The sequence below is a fragment of the Phacochoerus africanus genome, chromosome 11 (assembly GCF_016906955.1).
Source record: "Phacochoerus africanus isolate WHEZ1 chromosome 11, ROS_Pafr_v1, whole genome shotgun sequence".
Taxonomy (NCBI): domain Eukaryota; kingdom Metazoa; phylum Chordata; class Mammalia; order Artiodactyla; family Suidae; genus Phacochoerus; species Phacochoerus africanus.
Window position 1 is genome coordinate 1,862,953 of NC_062554.1, and position 15,926 is coordinate 1,878,878.

General features: G+C 47.5%; 1 protein-coding gene across 1 annotated transcript; it reads left to right on the plus strand.

Moving 5' to 3' along the window:
- Positions 1–1,065: 1,065 nt before the first annotated feature.
- OVCH2 (ovochymase 2) lies at positions 1,066–14,451 on the plus strand. Its single transcript, XM_047753274.1, has 14 exons — positions 1,066–1,153; positions 2,547–2,656; positions 4,620–4,711; positions 6,307–6,487; positions 7,102–7,192; positions 7,420–7,571; positions 8,198–8,395; positions 9,513–9,528; positions 10,720–10,810; positions 10,937–11,061; positions 11,987–12,127; positions 12,490–12,620; positions 13,672–13,765; positions 14,285–14,451. Exons 1-14 carry the CDS (start codon positions 1,066–1,068, stop codon positions 14,449–14,451), a joined length of 1,677 nt encoding a protein of 558 aa, XP_047609230.1.
- Positions 14,452–15,926: the final 1,475 nt, after the last annotated feature.

Sequence of the window (15,926 nt, forward strand, 5' to 3'; positions counted from 1 at the left end):
ACTGGTGTTTGAGTTTCCCTCTTTTCATAAGGCCATAGTCTGGACTGTTCCCTAAATTTGCAATACTCACAAAGTTTAAAACTCCTTTGTTTTTCCTGTATATTATGTGTATGTATTGTGTTTTTATAGACTTATTTTGTAGAGGGGTGAAAGTCTCCACAAGGAAGTTAGAGGCTTCTGGTTTGACATTTTCTGTTTAGGGGAGGTAATTTGTAAAAGTTGACAGGAAAAAAAATCTCATAGATGCTATCACAATTACAGTGTGTTCATGGATGCCATTGGTCAATCCACAAGTGTTTCTCCACACACTGACCACAGCCCAGAAACTCAGCCAAAGAAAAGGAAGACTTGAATGTTATCAGAGCCACATGCCACTGCCACATCACCTACCAGGTGCAAAAGTGAAGGCAATTTAGTTTTTGCTTTCCATAAACACACTCACAAAAAAAAAATGGTGAAAGCATGCAAATTCACAAATGCCCCAAATGGATAGTATCCTAAATGACAGTATCCTAAATGACAATCTAGCAGCTTCACTTCCTGAGTGTGCTACCAAATTCTTTCCTCTCTTCTAATACATGGCTATAATCACCCTTTTACATTTGGGAAACAGGAGAAAGACAAGTGCTTTAGCATATACTAATGGGTTGTTCACAAGAGTGAAGAAATATTTATCCTTGCAAATAAAGACAACTTCGATATTCAGTCGTCTTCTAGAAATTGATAACTTCTCCCAAGATGCAAGTAGTGTTTGCAGATGGAAGTCTTAGGTAGCAATCTCTTGGCTGGCCAGAGAGTCTTTGGGGGAAGCAGTGCATTGGCGTGGGCGTAATGGGCCAGTACTGCTGCTTGATCAAGACTTTGTCTCTGTGGTTGACCCCCCACATCTTGCAGAGATCTTTGCAAGAAACCACATTCAGAAATATCATATGGACATGGTTGAATGCCTTGATCTTGGCTAATGAATAACTTTTTTTTAGATTGGTATATTGCTGCTCTCAAGGCTTTCTATTCTGGTTCTCTTCAGTCTCTCTAAAATTTCAGGGGAAAACCCTGAGTTTCAAAATGCATATGAACAAGAATAAGCTCATCTTACTACTTGGAATGATCTTCTTGGGACAAAATAAATCTGCAACTCTCGATCTCCCCAAAGGTAAGTTCCAAGTGAATTCTATAGCTACCTTTAAAGAAAGAACCTTGACTGGCAATGAACATATTTCCCTCCATATTTATTTAGGAAAACAGGAGAGGCAAATATAATTCGGAGACCTCGTTGGTTTTCATATAATTAATTTGGACTTCTTTCCTACAATCAGCATATTAAACTGAATAGAACTTTTATGGAACACAACTGGGACAAGTTGAACTGATCTAGAGAAAACTGGGATTGGTCACTTATTTGGACGCATTCCACAATCCCATCCCCTTTCATGGAGCAAATTTGGGAAATCAGCATAAATTTAGAAGCCCTTGTAATATTTTTAAAAATTATATTTCTGGGAAACATGAAGCATGTTCACTGTAGTGTATTGTATATATGTAAATGTTTTTTTTCCCCTTAAGTAACATAAGCTGAGAACAGTTCTTGGCATGCTTCTCTATACTCTTATTTGTATCAGCCTGAAGAATTATCATTTTTTTTTGTCTTTGCTCCAATGATTTCAGGAAATAGCAAATTTTATATCTAAGGTATTTACAATTCATTCAACTGAAACAGCTAGAAAATTAACTTTTGATTCAATGCCATGCCTATATTGGGTTCAGAATCAACAGACAGTGTTACATCCATGTTTTGCCATTAATTAGCTTTGCATGTCTTTGATTCATTTTCCCATCTGTAATGTGAGGGTAAGAGTGCCTGATTCACAGGCCAAGAATGGGGATTAAATGAGAAGTTACTCAAAAAATTTGCATATTTTAACATAATAATCTAAACAGTTATGCTTTCAAGGATATGTTCTCAAGAAAAATCACTTGTCCATCTTCCAATTGTTCTAAGTGTCTACTGAATGCTATGAATTGTGCTAAACGTTGGGAGTACAGAGCTGAATAAAACCTAAGGTTTTTTTAAGTAGCTCATAGTGCAAGAAGGGCGATAGACAAACAATGCGCTATAACAATCCTGTAGGGCAAAAACGACAAAAGGGGAGACACGTTTCACATAAATCAAAGAGGACTGCTCAGTTGAGGTGATCTCCAAGCTGAAGAACAGGCATGGGAGGATTCAAGTATGTAAAGGAGTGGGGTGATTAGGAGCAGGGCATTCTAGACTCTCCTAGAAAATATTTAGAACCGAAAAGGCTGTATTTGCACTAACCCAGTGGGTAGCTACCTCTGAGACCCTTAAGCCTCATATTAGAAAAACAGATTTCTTCATGACATGCATGTTCTTTGTGCTGCAGTTCACAGCAAATCCCTCAATTACAGCCATTTTGGGAAATTTTCTACATACCCCATGTTTTACTTTCTCACTCAGAAGAGTCTCCTGTACCCCTTAGTGCTCAGAACTGTCTAATCACTAATTTTTTGTCCTGTTTCCCCCCTAGTTCCCACTTGCGGGCAGAGTCGGATGAAGGTACAGCCTTTGAGCCACCTTAGCATTTTCAGTCGTATTGTTGGGGGAAGCCAAGTGGAAAAGGGAGCCTACCCTTGGCAGGTGAGGCTCAGAGAAGTGACAGATAAATAGAAGTGGGTCTCAGGATGAGACCTCTCAGAATCCCACGCCACTCACTCACGAGTGTGCTCCACTCTGCTTAGCTCCCCGAGATCTCATGGTGATGTGCATGTTCTTTGTGATCTCAGAGTGTGTACAGTGATCCAAGACCCTCGTGATATGCATCAGCTGAGTTCTAGAAAACATGTGTGCACAATAGCTGCAAGCACTGTTGGCTTGCTCCAAAAATTGGAAATGCCATCCCAAACCTTCTGTCCCTAAAACAAAAATTCCACTCCAAATGTACCATGTAAAAAAAATGTTCTGATTCAATAAATATGCTTAAAATATACTTATCTTTTTATAGTTAAAGATGGTAAGGAAGTCAGCATTGTCATACTCACAGGTCTACTTTGCGTTTGGGATGTGAGGTTCATGCCTACACCATAGGACCTCTCAGGGAATGACCAGGAGTGCTGCATCTTTAGTAGGTAACGTCCTAGGAATTCTGTCTCAGTCGAATGTCCTGGCTCTCCCACACCATGGAAATGCCTGTGCTTCTGCCTGCAGCCTCTGATGTTCACACTTTCTGTCTTTGAAAGTCTCCCAATTTTCTTCACCCTGGGAGCCAAGCTGTATTCTTCCATCTTCATTCTATAAGTAGAACAATAGCTCTCTCTTTTTACTTCTCTTGAGTCAATCATATTAACTTCTGGATCAGTGCATGTTTGGTAAAGGTTTTTGATTGATTTTGTGTCCAGTGGGCTAGTGGAATGGCTGAGTCATTGCCATTTCTTTAACTGACGAATTAATTACTTGGGTGAAGAGTTGAATGATCCATTTCTTACTTGGTCGTTTGGTTATCTAGTCAATTCAGAAGTCCATATTCAAGTCATAGTCAGGGTGACTCATTGCCTTTTTCACACTTGTGCTTTGTTGTTCTCCTTTTCTCTGTATTAATTTTTTTCAATTATTCATGGAATAATTTTTGGTCAAAAAGGAGACAGTTCTAATAAATCACTTCTTCTCTGATTCCAACAGTAGAATTAAAAGTGTTCACTTGTACCCTGTAAGTCATGTTGGGGTCAAACCAAATGCCATGAGTAGGATAATCCAAAGACAGAAAATGCATTGTAGGATTTCCCATGGTGCAGTGGGTTAAGAATCTGACTGCAGTGGCTCAGGTTGCTGTGGAAGCAGGGGTTCTATCCCCCTCCCGGTGCAGTGGGTTGAAGGATCCAGCATTGCCACAGTTGCAGTGTAGGTGGCGGCGGTGGCTTGGATTCAATCCCTGGCCCAGGAACTTCCATATGCAGCAATATGTCCATTTAAAAAGAAAAGAAAAGAAAATATATTGTAGAGGCGGTTTAAAAAGTAAGCTTGAAGAAGTTGTAGAGGTCAAATAATTGAAGAGTATGAGAAAGTTGTACATCCAGACTATCTCTCTAGGAGGCTTGGACGGTTTGGAACAGAAACTGGAAGACCCCTTCAGCCTTCATATTGCCTTGATCCCAAACTTCTTCTTCTGGACTCTGCTACATCTTATGCTTCTCTTTCTTTATCTTCATTCACAGATATTGTTCGTATTGTTCACATTTTTAGAGTAGCAGTCTGAGTCAACAGCATCATATAAATACATCAGTACCATTTATCAATCAATACATACATCAATACAATTTTTACTACCAATTTTACTAAAACCTTATAGCCAATACCCTCAAATCAACTAGCTCCCCCATAGACCAGGGGTGGGAATATTCCGTCTCCAGCATCTCTCTTCTTTCTGAGCTGTAGTGTGTTTTACCCTTTCACTGTCTGTGATTTCTGATATTTATGAGTAAGATCCGTGATTTCTGATATTTATGAGTAAGATATCTGGATCTATTTTTCAGAATATGCTCAGTCTCCAAGTCTGGGGAGATCCCAGGGCATTAACCTGTTGCCATTTAAGATCTTTGCAATTCAGGTGTCTCTGAAACGAAGGCAGAAGCATGTCTGTGGTGGGACCATCATCTCTCCACAGTGGGTGATCACAGCTGCTCACTGCGTTGCTAACAGGTAGGGAAGGCCCAGCCCATCCTCGAAAGTCTGGTTACCCTGATTCTCCCTTGGAATCTGCAGCAATAACTAACTGACGAACTAAGTAATCAGCAGCAACAACTAACTGACGAACTAAATAATCAGCAGCAACAACTAAGTGACTAAATAAATAAATAATCAGCAGCCATAACTATTAAAACACAAAACTGTGTGGTGTACACTTTAGGGGGGGAACATCTTAACTGCTTAACACAAACAGGGCCCATTGATGTGGCCAGAGGGTACTCACCTTGGTGGAAAAACATACATTCCTTCTGGGAGTGAATACTTTGTTTCCCTAAAATTGACTAGAGGTTAATAAAGAATAATATCCAAGTGGGGAAAAAGCATTATAAAGATTGATTTGTGAAAATTCTCTCCTAGTTTTTTTTGAATTTCAGTGAAAACAATCCATTTCATTATGCATCTTAGTAGGTGGATAAAAGGAAGTGAGGGGAGGCCAGTGAGACATGAGGAAGGCTCCTGTGTCTTCCTTCCCTGATCCTGCCTCTCGGAGCTGCCCTCTAACAACTTCGCTTTTTCATCTGCTATCGGTGTGCCCCAGACGGCCTGTTGTTGTTGGTGCTCTCGACACGCATAAGGCTGCAAGATCACGCCCCACATTCGCCCTTTTTCATTTAAAGGCTGAAAATATCTCCTGGACATATACTTAGTGCAAGACACTAGTGGGTACCAAAGACACAAAGGTGACTGACATGATTCCTGCCCCCAGAGGGCTGATAGTCTAAAGAAGAGTCAGCTGACAACTCCACTGCAGTGTGGCAGGTGGTTAGGCTAGAGAGACGCTGTGTATTAGGTTAGGTACCTAATAGAGCCCAGAACAGTGGCAGTATACCAAGAGAAAATGATGCCCTTTCTGATTTTGTATAAAGCCATCACTTCCAAATCCCCAAGGCTGGCAAGCCCAAAGCTTTTAATCCACTTCAGTCTATCCTGTCAATTTCCTCTCTGGCAACTTTGCTGCAGGTAGAAAGGAAATAGAGTAATGTTTCCTACGTCATGCTAGATCTCTGAATCACAAACAGAAGGAGAGGAGGGAAGGTTCCCACTTGCCACTGTTTAATCAGTCGCAGAGCCCTGAGGGAGTGAACTCCATGGGACATCAGAGCTACGGTGTATCTATGGTGCCGTCTATGGTCTTTCATCGTGTGCGTTATGCATTAGATCTCTGATGGTAAAGCCGCATACTTGGCAGGAATCCCAAAGACTTCCCAAGGGATCTCACTGAGGCTGAGGCCAGGCCAACCATCTCGCAGAGCTGAACAGAGCGTTGGGCCCTGAATTACAGCAGACCTGCATTTTTAGACATTTAACAAAGAGCAGTGAGGAGCAGTCCATGTACCACATCGTTGGCTTCACACGAGGCCGTCTTTCCTAGTCCCCCGCTCGCATTGGGAACGTCTGCATTTGGAATTATTCCAGCTTTCTCTGTACAGCAGCTTCACCCCTACACTCTCTGTTCTTGTCATTTGGAAGAGGTCGGTTTAGCCACCACTACAGCTGTACCCAAAGGTTCAATGAAATCCACCCCCTTTACTGTTTCCTCCCCATAGAAATATTGCATCAACATTCAACGTTACTGCTGGAGAATATGACTTGAGCTATACCGAGCCGGGAGAGCAAACCCTCACCATTGAAACCATCATCACACACCCACATTTCTCCACCAAGAAACCAATGGATTATGACATTGCTCTTTTGAAGATGGCTGGAGCTTTCCACTTTGGTAAACATGTTGTTATTGCTGTGGATTTTTAGGGCCACACCCATGATATATAGAGGTTCCCAGGCTAGGGGTTGAATAGGAGCTGTAGTCGCTGGCCTACATCACCGCCACAGCAACTGCGGGATCCAAGCAGTGTCTGCAACCTACACCACAACTCACAGCAATGTCAGATTCTTGACCCACTGATCGAGGCCAGGGGTCGAACCTGCATCCTCATGGATGCAAGCTAGATTCGTTTCCACTGTGCCACACTGGGAACTTCCTTGGTAAACACTTGAAGCTTATTCTGAGTTGTCTGCCCCATGTTCTCCAGAACTTCCATTTCATAGTACATTTCCTATAGTATAAGTTATGTACCATATGATCAAGAATTAGGGAGACGGGAATTTGAGGTGGGGGTTCCCCTACCTGAAACCCTTATTGCTCGTGGCTTTAGATGCAGGATTAGGTGAGGTCAGTAGAGGGTCTTTCTCTCTTTGACTGGTAACCCCTGAAGGTGCCAGACAGAAATATCACAATCCTTACAAAGTCTTTGGGGACGCACTTAGATGCCGACTGGTGAGCAGCTATGGTGTCCCCTCCTCCATGGGTGAAACAAGCCCTTCTCTTTTCTGCAGACCAGTTTGTGGGGCCCATGTGTCTTCCAGAGCCAGGGGAACGATTCGCACCTGGATTTATTTGCACAACTGCAGGCTGGGGCCGACTGAATGAGGGTGAGTCCTGTATGCACTACTCTTGATCAGCTCTCAGAACTTTCGGGTGGGTACTCAGAAAATAGAATTTTTAAAAGACCATTGCATAAACAGTTTTAAAGTAGAGAATACTACATTGTACTTAGCAATCCAGATCTTTACAAAAGACACGAATGGGAATGGGACAGCTTCAACTCAGGAAGGGTGAAAGAGTGCCTTGCTGGGGTTCTCATTTCTGTGTTTCCTAGATGGCATCGCCCCGCAAGTCCTGCAGGAAGTGGACCTGCCCATTTTGACCCAAGACGAGTGTATCACAGCTCTGCTGACACTACAGAAACCCATCAGTGGGCAGACGTTTCTCTGCACGGGCTTCCCAGATGGAGGAAGAGATGCATGCCAAGTAGGTGGAATGGTCGAGCTGGCAGGTCCCAGGCAGGGTTTCCCTTGGCTTTGTCATCAGATGAGGGGCTGAAAGAAGGATGTAGTTAAGACTGACTCTGGAAAGAAAGATCAGGAGTGATAAAGGGACCATTTAAACAACCTGTTTTACCAGAGACTATGAATTCAGAGGACTTTTGCTTTTGCCAAAGGACCAAATAACTGAGACGATATCAACAATGAATTCAGGGTACTCCACCCCTGAAGGGTACGTGACTTCCCTATTCAGAGGTTTCTAGTTTGTATATAATGGGAGCTTTTCTTCCCTCTGTCCCTCCTGCTGACCAACACCTGAGGTTGATTGTACTGCTGGACAAGATTTCTCTGAGTCTGTAGAATAAGACAGGAGAGGGGAAATCTGATATCTGATGAAAGCCTAGGATGGGGGAGAAGGAGGTAGACTTGATAGGCTTCAGTGGTATTTAAAGATCGCCTGCGAGTTGTGATTCCCTGGTCCCCCAGGTCTCTGAGTTCCAGGAATTAGAAGTGAGGAAATTCACTGATCTTCATCTAGCATCTTTGAGGGGGAAACGGAGCACTTTGGGGACAGACACGGACAGTGATGATAACAGATATTTTCTCCCGCAGGGAGATTCAGGGGGTTCCCTCATGTGCCGGAATAAGAAAGGGACGTGGACACTGGCGGGCGTGACTTCTTGGGGTTTGGGCTGCGGTCGAGGCTGGAGAAAAAATCTGCAGAAAGATGATCAAGGATCCCCTGGGATCTTCACAGATCTTACTAAAGTGCTGCCCTGGATCCACAGACACATCCAAATTGGTAATCAAGCCAGCATGTAAGGTCAAGAAACTAGAGCCAGAGAAAGCATCAGCAGAGTCAAGTCAGGACCACTGAGCAGACAACCTCTGCTTTCTGTTCTTATTGTCTCACATGGGGATTGTGGTATTTACTGAGTCTAAAACGAGGATAAACTAAGCTGTGTGGTACAGCATGCACATATTCCGTGAAACTTGAATACATCCACCCTGGACTTTGTCCAACTTGCCTTTAATTAAAACTGGCTTCATCTGGTAACCAGTTTCTACCACTTACTTTTCAACTATACCAGCAAGATTCAGCAGCTATAGCAGGGATCAGTGGTTTTCAACCGGGGAAATTCTGACCCCCTCTCCCCGCCACCCCAGGGGACAGTGTCTGGATACACTTGGGGTTGTCACGACAGGGGAGGGGTGCCCCTGGCATCTGGGGGTGGGGCGTGGATGCTCCTGATCATCCTTCAGTGCACAGGACAGCCCACCCACAGCAGAGAGTGACTCGGACCAAAACGGCAGCTGTGCTGGGTGCCACGCGTAGAGCCAGGCACTGTGGGTCTGAAAAGGATGGTGTCTTCGCACACCCTTCCACCAGACTGACCACTGAGCGAACTTCAACTTCATCTTGGACTACAAGTCCAGCGTAATTGCCTTCTGACCTGGAGGTTTCCAGCGTCTGTGAGACTTTTATTTTTTCCCAGAGGGGTTAATTCGAATTAGGAGGAACTTGAGTTTGTTGAGTTTGTTTTCAAGCCCACATTGGAGTCCTCCGTTCAGCTGGTAGCTATCCCTGCATCTCTTTTGTGGTTGCTTGTGTGTGATATCTACCTCCAGCCTCCCTCTCCATGCAACGTTAGAGGGGTAGACCAGATGTCCTCTTCTTGCTTTGTGTCCTCTCCAAGCTAACCAGCCGGCTTAATAAAAAGAGCGAAGTCATTTAAAACACAAAGGCCCCTTTTCTGCTTTGTCAATTTGTCCCTTCTGTTCTTTCCACAGATTATATTTTCTTTAGTTACAAATCCACTTAAAAACCTCTGTACTTTTGAGCCAGGGAGATGTTAACTTCTTGAAATATTTTTCAGGAAACCACAAAACTTGAATCACATCTTTCTTTTCTTTCCCAGGGAAGCAGAGAAAGAGCTACAGAGGTGGGTATTTCTTGTAGCCTGCCCTGCCTGGAGCATGAACTAATCTCTAGCATTTTGTTTTTGTTTTGTCTTTTTAGGGCTGCACCCATAGCATATGGAAGTTCCCAGGCAAGGGGTCAAATCAGAGCTGCCGCTGTTGGCCACAGCCACAGCCACAGCCATAGCAGATCCAAGCCCCATCTGTGACCTATACCACAGCTCACGGCAACGCCAGATCTTTAACCCACTGAGAGAGGCTGGGGATTGAACCTCTGTCCTCTCAGGTGCTCGTCGGGTTCATTGCTGCTGAGCCACGACGGGAACTTCTCTCTAGCATTTCTGAACATCGGTTCCCCTGGAGTAAAATCGTCACCTGGAGCATCCACAGCCACTCATCCCCAGCCCGTCAGGACAGTTCCTTCCCAGCAGGACCCCCAGATTCCCTCGCCAGCAACTTCCACATGCGTCGAGCATGCCCCCCAAAAAAGCTTAGACTTTATTGAGTCTGAAGTTGACTAATTAGATAAATAAATTAGAGCTACACTGTAATGCTGCCATAAGGGGATTCAGTTGGAGGGGAAATAATTCAAGGGGGATTTATGAGATTATACATTAGCTCAAAAGACAACAAAATAAGGCCTGGACTCGGGCAGTGGCGGGCACAGACGTGGGAAGGACAGGACGGGCTGGTCCCTGCGGTGAGGCGGTGAGGGAGAAGAGAGAAGAAGAGCAGCGCTGAGCTCCGAGCACGAAAGGCCGAGGAAGGGCAGGCGAGGTAATCACGTGAGAAGCGGAGGCAGTCCGGCCGACCCCGCGGAATCCCCCTGGCGGCACAGGGGGCGGCTGAAAAATCAGAGGTTCCGAAAGGCAGAAATAGAAACGTTTGAAATGGAAGGTGTGAATGAGATGGTCAGAGGGCTCCTACGGAGAGAATGCAGACCACGAGGAGAGGCTGCGAAACAGCCGTATTCATCCAATGGGATCATGGAGTCGGAGAAAGAGGAGTAAAGGAGGAGCCATAGGGTCTCAAGGTCAAGCAGTCACCTACCAGGAACAAAAAAGAGTAGGGTACCCTAAAAGCCAAGACAGGAAAAGGTTTCCTGCAGAAAGGAAGCATGCGCAAAGAACCAGCAAGCCCTAGCGTCTCTACAGGTTCTGGCAGGAGAGGGCGCGCCATCACCGTGGGCCTGATTCCAGGGCTTTGCCTCCCAGCCTCATGCGGTGAGCAGGATCGTGTGATCAGAGCATCAGAGGGGGAGCTGCACTTCCCAGAAAGCCCCTTCCTGTATTACCAGCGCAAGCAGTGAGTAGCCCTTGCGGCCACCCCTTCCCCCGGCTCCCACCTCCCGTTTGTCTCTGCCCCACTATCGGGACAGTGACAGCCGCCTGCTATGGAGCAGTCACACCCTCTCTCTGTATCTCCCCGCAGGCTGTGTGTCTGGACCCTCGTGGTGCCAGAGGGGATGCACCTGCTCCTTACTTTTGCTGACTTTGATGCAGAATCTTGTCCCCACAGTTACCTGTCAGTCTATTCGTTAGAAGACATACTCGTGGGTGAGTGGCTTTTCATGTTGTCAAGTGGACACTAGCGCTGACTTAATGGGGCCCGGGAACCATAGCTCTGCTCCTCAGGCCTCTGTAACACCCCGCTTCCTGTCTCCCACTTTAGGATTGATGGTGGAGAGGGGTAAAATCTGAGCCCATGTGACGGCTGTAAGGCCAAAGTGCATGCCAGGGGCTGCAGCAGCAGCCACGGAGCCAGGCTTCCTAGACTCATTTGCCAGACCTGGAGCCCATCAGGAGTAAAATGTAGACCTACCGCAGTGCCTCTCAGTGCCTCCCAGGCAGAATGCTGCTCCCCTAAGCATGAAAGTGACTCTACCTTCCTCGACCAGCAGATAACCATGAGTAGGAGACAAAGGTTACTAATATAAGAAGCAGAAATGAAGTTCCTATTGTAGCTCAGTGGGTTAAGAACCCAACGTAGTGTCCACGGGAATGCAGGTTCAAGCCCTAGCCTCACTCAGTGGGCTAAGGATCCAGGGTTGCCGTGTCTGTGGCGCAGGCCAGCAGCTGCAGCTCCAATTCAACCCCTAGCCTGGGAACTTCTGTAAGCTGCAGGTGCAGACGTAAAAAGAAAAAAAGTAGCAGAAATGGAGGCGTGTTTCTGTGGTTCTAAACTGGAGATGATCTTGCCTGGACGACAGTAGGCAGTGTCGTAGGGGCATTTTTGACGGTCACCACTGGGGGAGGTGTTCCTGGTCTCTGGTGGGCAGAGGCCAGGGAATGCTGCAGAAGAGCCCACTGGGTGTGGAGCAGCCTGAACACAACGTTTCAGATCCAAATGTCAGCAGTGCTGATTTCAGAGGCCCCAGTTTAGACAAGCCTGCACTATCCCGAAAGGTCTGTTCCCCCTGAGCCTTGTAACGGGTGCTGCTCTCTCAGCTCTGAACAAAGACGCTCCGTCTTTACTTTGCAGGGAGATTCTGCGGCGAGGTCCTGACTTCATCGGTGCTCATTGGCTCCAACACTGTAAGGCTGAGCTTCATCTCTGACGCCACAGATGACGCCGCTGGGTTTAATCTCACCTATAAAGCTCTTAACCCAAACTACCTTCCTGGTAAAACCATTTGCTTTCATCACACACTAGGCCTTTTGCAGAAGTAGAGGCCCCATAGGAAGGAGGAGAGGGGTTGGAAGCCCTATCCCAAGGCCCACTGGGCTCCACAGCAGAGCGGAGCCCAAGGCCAGTGAGACGCGGGCTGCAGGGAAGACCTCAGGCTTCCGCAGTCCTGCTCACGCACACTTGCTGCACCCAGGTGAGCTGAGAGGGCCTGCTGAGCTCCTGAAAACCAGTGCACAGGCCTCTCCCTTCTCAATAGTGCTGCCTGAAGACTCAGTTCAGGTCCAATCCGTGGCAGAGGGTCCCCTGTTCCCGGGTGATGCCAGCTTTTGGACGTTCTCCCTTGTGCTGTGTTGCAGATTCAGGCTGCAGCTCCTTAACTATCCTGTTTGAAGAAGGCCTCATACAGAGTCTTCACTATCCCCGAGACTACAGCAACATGGCCAGCTGCCACTGGATTTTTCAAGCCCCCAAACATTATCTAGTGAAGGTACAGACTCTGGGGACCCTGACTTTGCTCTGCATCGCCAAAGAATTGCTCACGTTGACACCATGACGGCAGAGGTTTTTATCTGAGGTCTTCGCTGCTGTATCCTTAGTACCGAGAACCTAGCCCCTGGCACCCAAGGCTCTTGATAAACACTTGACTAACAGACCAGCCAAGTATCCCTGTAATTACCGCACCTACCACTAGATGGCAACAGTGCACTTTTGTCAACACACTGCCTTCATCTGTACCGGGTAGCTTGTTTCATCCGGGTCTGGTCATTTCTAGAAACAAGCGTTTCTTCCTTATCAATTACACTGCTAACAAAACACTTTGTGGGGCGTGGATAACAAAAGTGTAGCGCTGAACAGGTTCAGGGGCTGGCACGGGCTATGACAGAAGGAGGGCGAGGCTGATTTCAAAGGACGGAGGGCTTTGAACGTCAGGATGCGGAGTGTATTCGGCCTTCAGTTTGCGGTGCTTGTGGCCATTTGTCTGTGTGGTGGCTCACTTGACACGAGTGGGCCATCTGGACACTGCAGTCCGGGTGAGGCTGGAATTAGGCGTTTATTTAGAAGCTGTCCTCTTAAAATCATAACTGAAAGCAAGAGAGTATATGGAGACAGAGTAGTTACAAAATAACGGGGAAGGAGTGAGAGTGAGAGAGACCTCGGCGCTCTGTACATGTGAGAAGCCAAAAGAGCTCCGAGACCCAGGAGGAGAACCAGACTGGTGTAGTATTATGAGTCCACAGAAAGGGGGCTTTAATTCAAAACGAAAAAACAAAAACACCCAAAGAGGAGCCTTTAATTCAAAACGCAAAACAACCCACCAAAAGACTCTTGCACATTCCCCCCCCCCCCTTGTATTCGGACGCTTAGATGCTTCAGAAGGGGCGGCAGGCTGCTTTAGCATCGTTTCCTGAGCGGTGTAACCCACTCGCGAGTAGCCGTTGCCGTTCTCACCGACGCCCACGCTCCGGTTTCCTCTGCTGAGTCCAGGGCAGGCAGTGCCTCCCGCGAGTCCCCCTGGATGTAACGTGGAGTCTTCTCAGCTCTCCTTTCAGAGCCTGGAGATAGAGGAGAATGGGGACTGCACCTCCGACTACGTGAGCGCGCACGCGGACGTGGAAAGAAAGGAGGAGATCGGTGCGTGGCCCCCGAGCCTCCGCGTCCCTGCCCCGCGTCGGGACCCAGTTCTCCTTGGGAACCTTTCAGGGACGAAGAGGGCGCTGGCCCCGTGTTCCTCCGCCCCCCGCTCCGTCTCCATCCCTCCCTGTGCCCGCACCACCCCGCCTCCTACCTCAGGGGCGGGAGCAGCTTCAGGGAGAATCCAAGAACCATTGGATCAGAAAATGTGGAAGGCCCGCGGTGACCTAGGGGTCCGAGGGGAAAGAGCCACTGAAGTAGGCCCTGGGGCTGGACCCAGTTCCCCTACTGGCACTCCCGGTGGGAGCGTTTGGGGATAAACAGAATCGAAATATGCATGCGGTTAAATCACAGTAAAAAGGTGCCCTCTGCCTTTCTGTTTCGAAAACGAATTGTGACATCCACTGGACAAGTTTATTTCTTCACAGTTACCTAACGGACAACTTTTTTCTTCTCTCCAATGCCACGTCTCTTTGCTGGGCCCTCGACTGTGTCATGCCTGGACTGGGCGTGGACCAGCTCGGCTGTGTGGCTTTGTCCTTCCTGCCCCAGTGGTGAGCCCCTCCCAGGTCATGTCCGTCACCTTCCAGTCGGACGAAACCTCGACCTTCAGAGGCTTTCAGGCTGCCGTCTCCTTCATCCCGGAAACAGGTGAGAGGATGGAGCCCCACCTGACGCTGTGGTAAAAGGGCAGCCTGTGGCGCCCGGCGTGGTTACAGCTGAGTCACTGTTCACCGCGGCTGAATCCCGGGGATACGCGGTTTCCCATCAGTCTCCGGTTTTATGTGCGTGGCTGTCTCAGGTCACCCTCTCTCATATGTATTGTTGATGCATTAGCATTGAACTTGGCCAGGGCCCCTATAACTCCGAACAAAGCCTCTCCATCACAGTCTTTTCTCCTCAAGGCACAGCCCAGGCCCTTTGGCCTTGGCAACACTAGATGGCACTTCAGCACTATGCCGAGGGCCCTTGCAAGCAGCAAAACCAAAGAGCACACAAAAGCAAAACAAAACAGAAGGTGGTGCCAACAGACCAGGGAAAGGACGCTTGTTTATGAGTTGAGACTGGGGCAGGTTGTTGCCTCCCTAGACCTCAGCCAGGACGCAGGGACCAGGTGACTCAGATGCTTCACTGCTCTGCGCGTATCTGCGCAAAATTGGGTTGGAGTTACAAATAAATGTTAGCCAGCAGGTGACTTCGAAAACACGGAATCTGCAAAGGATGAGGATCAGCTGAATCCGCTGAATCAGGATCAGTCTTGGCCTGTCCTTGCTGGAGGTGTGATCTGAGAGTCATTTAAGACTCATGCTCCTCCATGTTTTACACTGAGAGAATAACACAGGCCGGGTGCGAATGCAGGAGGATTAAGTCGGACAAAGTACACTTGGCCATGAGCAAGTGAGACACAAAAGGGAGGCTCAGAGATATGACAGCTCTTCACCTCCCCGGTCCCTAGACTCTTGAAGACACAGCTTCCTCGCAAGTTGTCACACCCACGAACACTCTGCCCAAACCCTGCAAAGCCAACTGTTGGCTTCTCAAGTTGTTCATTCTTGGTAGGCGGTGAGCGGCTGCTTATGGCAAACCCAGGTTCTAGCAAAATACTCCACTTTCCAGTTGAAATACCCAGACAGCCCCACTCACTGAGATGCCCCGGAAATCTGCATATAATAATTCTGTTTTGCTTGTGTGATCTGAGCAACTCTGCTATGCTTATACTCAGATTTTAGTATCTCCGGATTAGAGAAAGAATCAGTGTTTCTGGAGACGTGGAATGTCCTACCTGAACCATCCAATACGTCAGGTAAGGTGTTTTGGAGAAAGAGATGCCCACAGAGTGTACGAGTCAGGGTTTAACAGGAGAATTCCCAAAACGATACGTCGGGTCCTGACATCCGTGACCTCGTTTGGAGATGGAGGGCTTACAAAGGCAGTCAGGTGGAAACGATGCATTCCTGTGGACCCTGATCCATTCCGCCCGGTGTCCTTATAAAAGGGGACGTTTGGAGAGAGAGACACGCACCCCCGGAGGACATCAGAGGGACATGAAGGCGAGGCTGGGGTGATGCACCCCCTGCGAACGAGGAACGCCAGAGATTTTGCCGGAAGCCACAGAAGCTAGAGGAGGGGCACGGAGCAGGTCTCCATGCCCACCCTTGGC

What these genes read in the sequence shown, in the direction of transcription:
- OVCH2 (XM_047753274.1), top strand. Translation starts at nt 1,066, where the DNA reads ATGCATATGAACAAGAATAAGCTCATCTTACTACTTGGAATGATCTTC. An exon ending in CTGTATTACCAGCGCAAGCA is followed by an intron (nt 10,811 to 10,936) that starts GTGAGTAGCCCT and finishes ATCTCCCCGCAG; the next exon opens with GCTGTGTGTCTGGACCCTCG. An exon ending in TAACCCAAACTACCTTCCTG is followed by an intron (nt 12,128 to 12,489) that starts GTAAAACCATTT and finishes GCTGTGTTGCAG; the next exon opens with ATTCAGGCTGCAGCTCCTTA.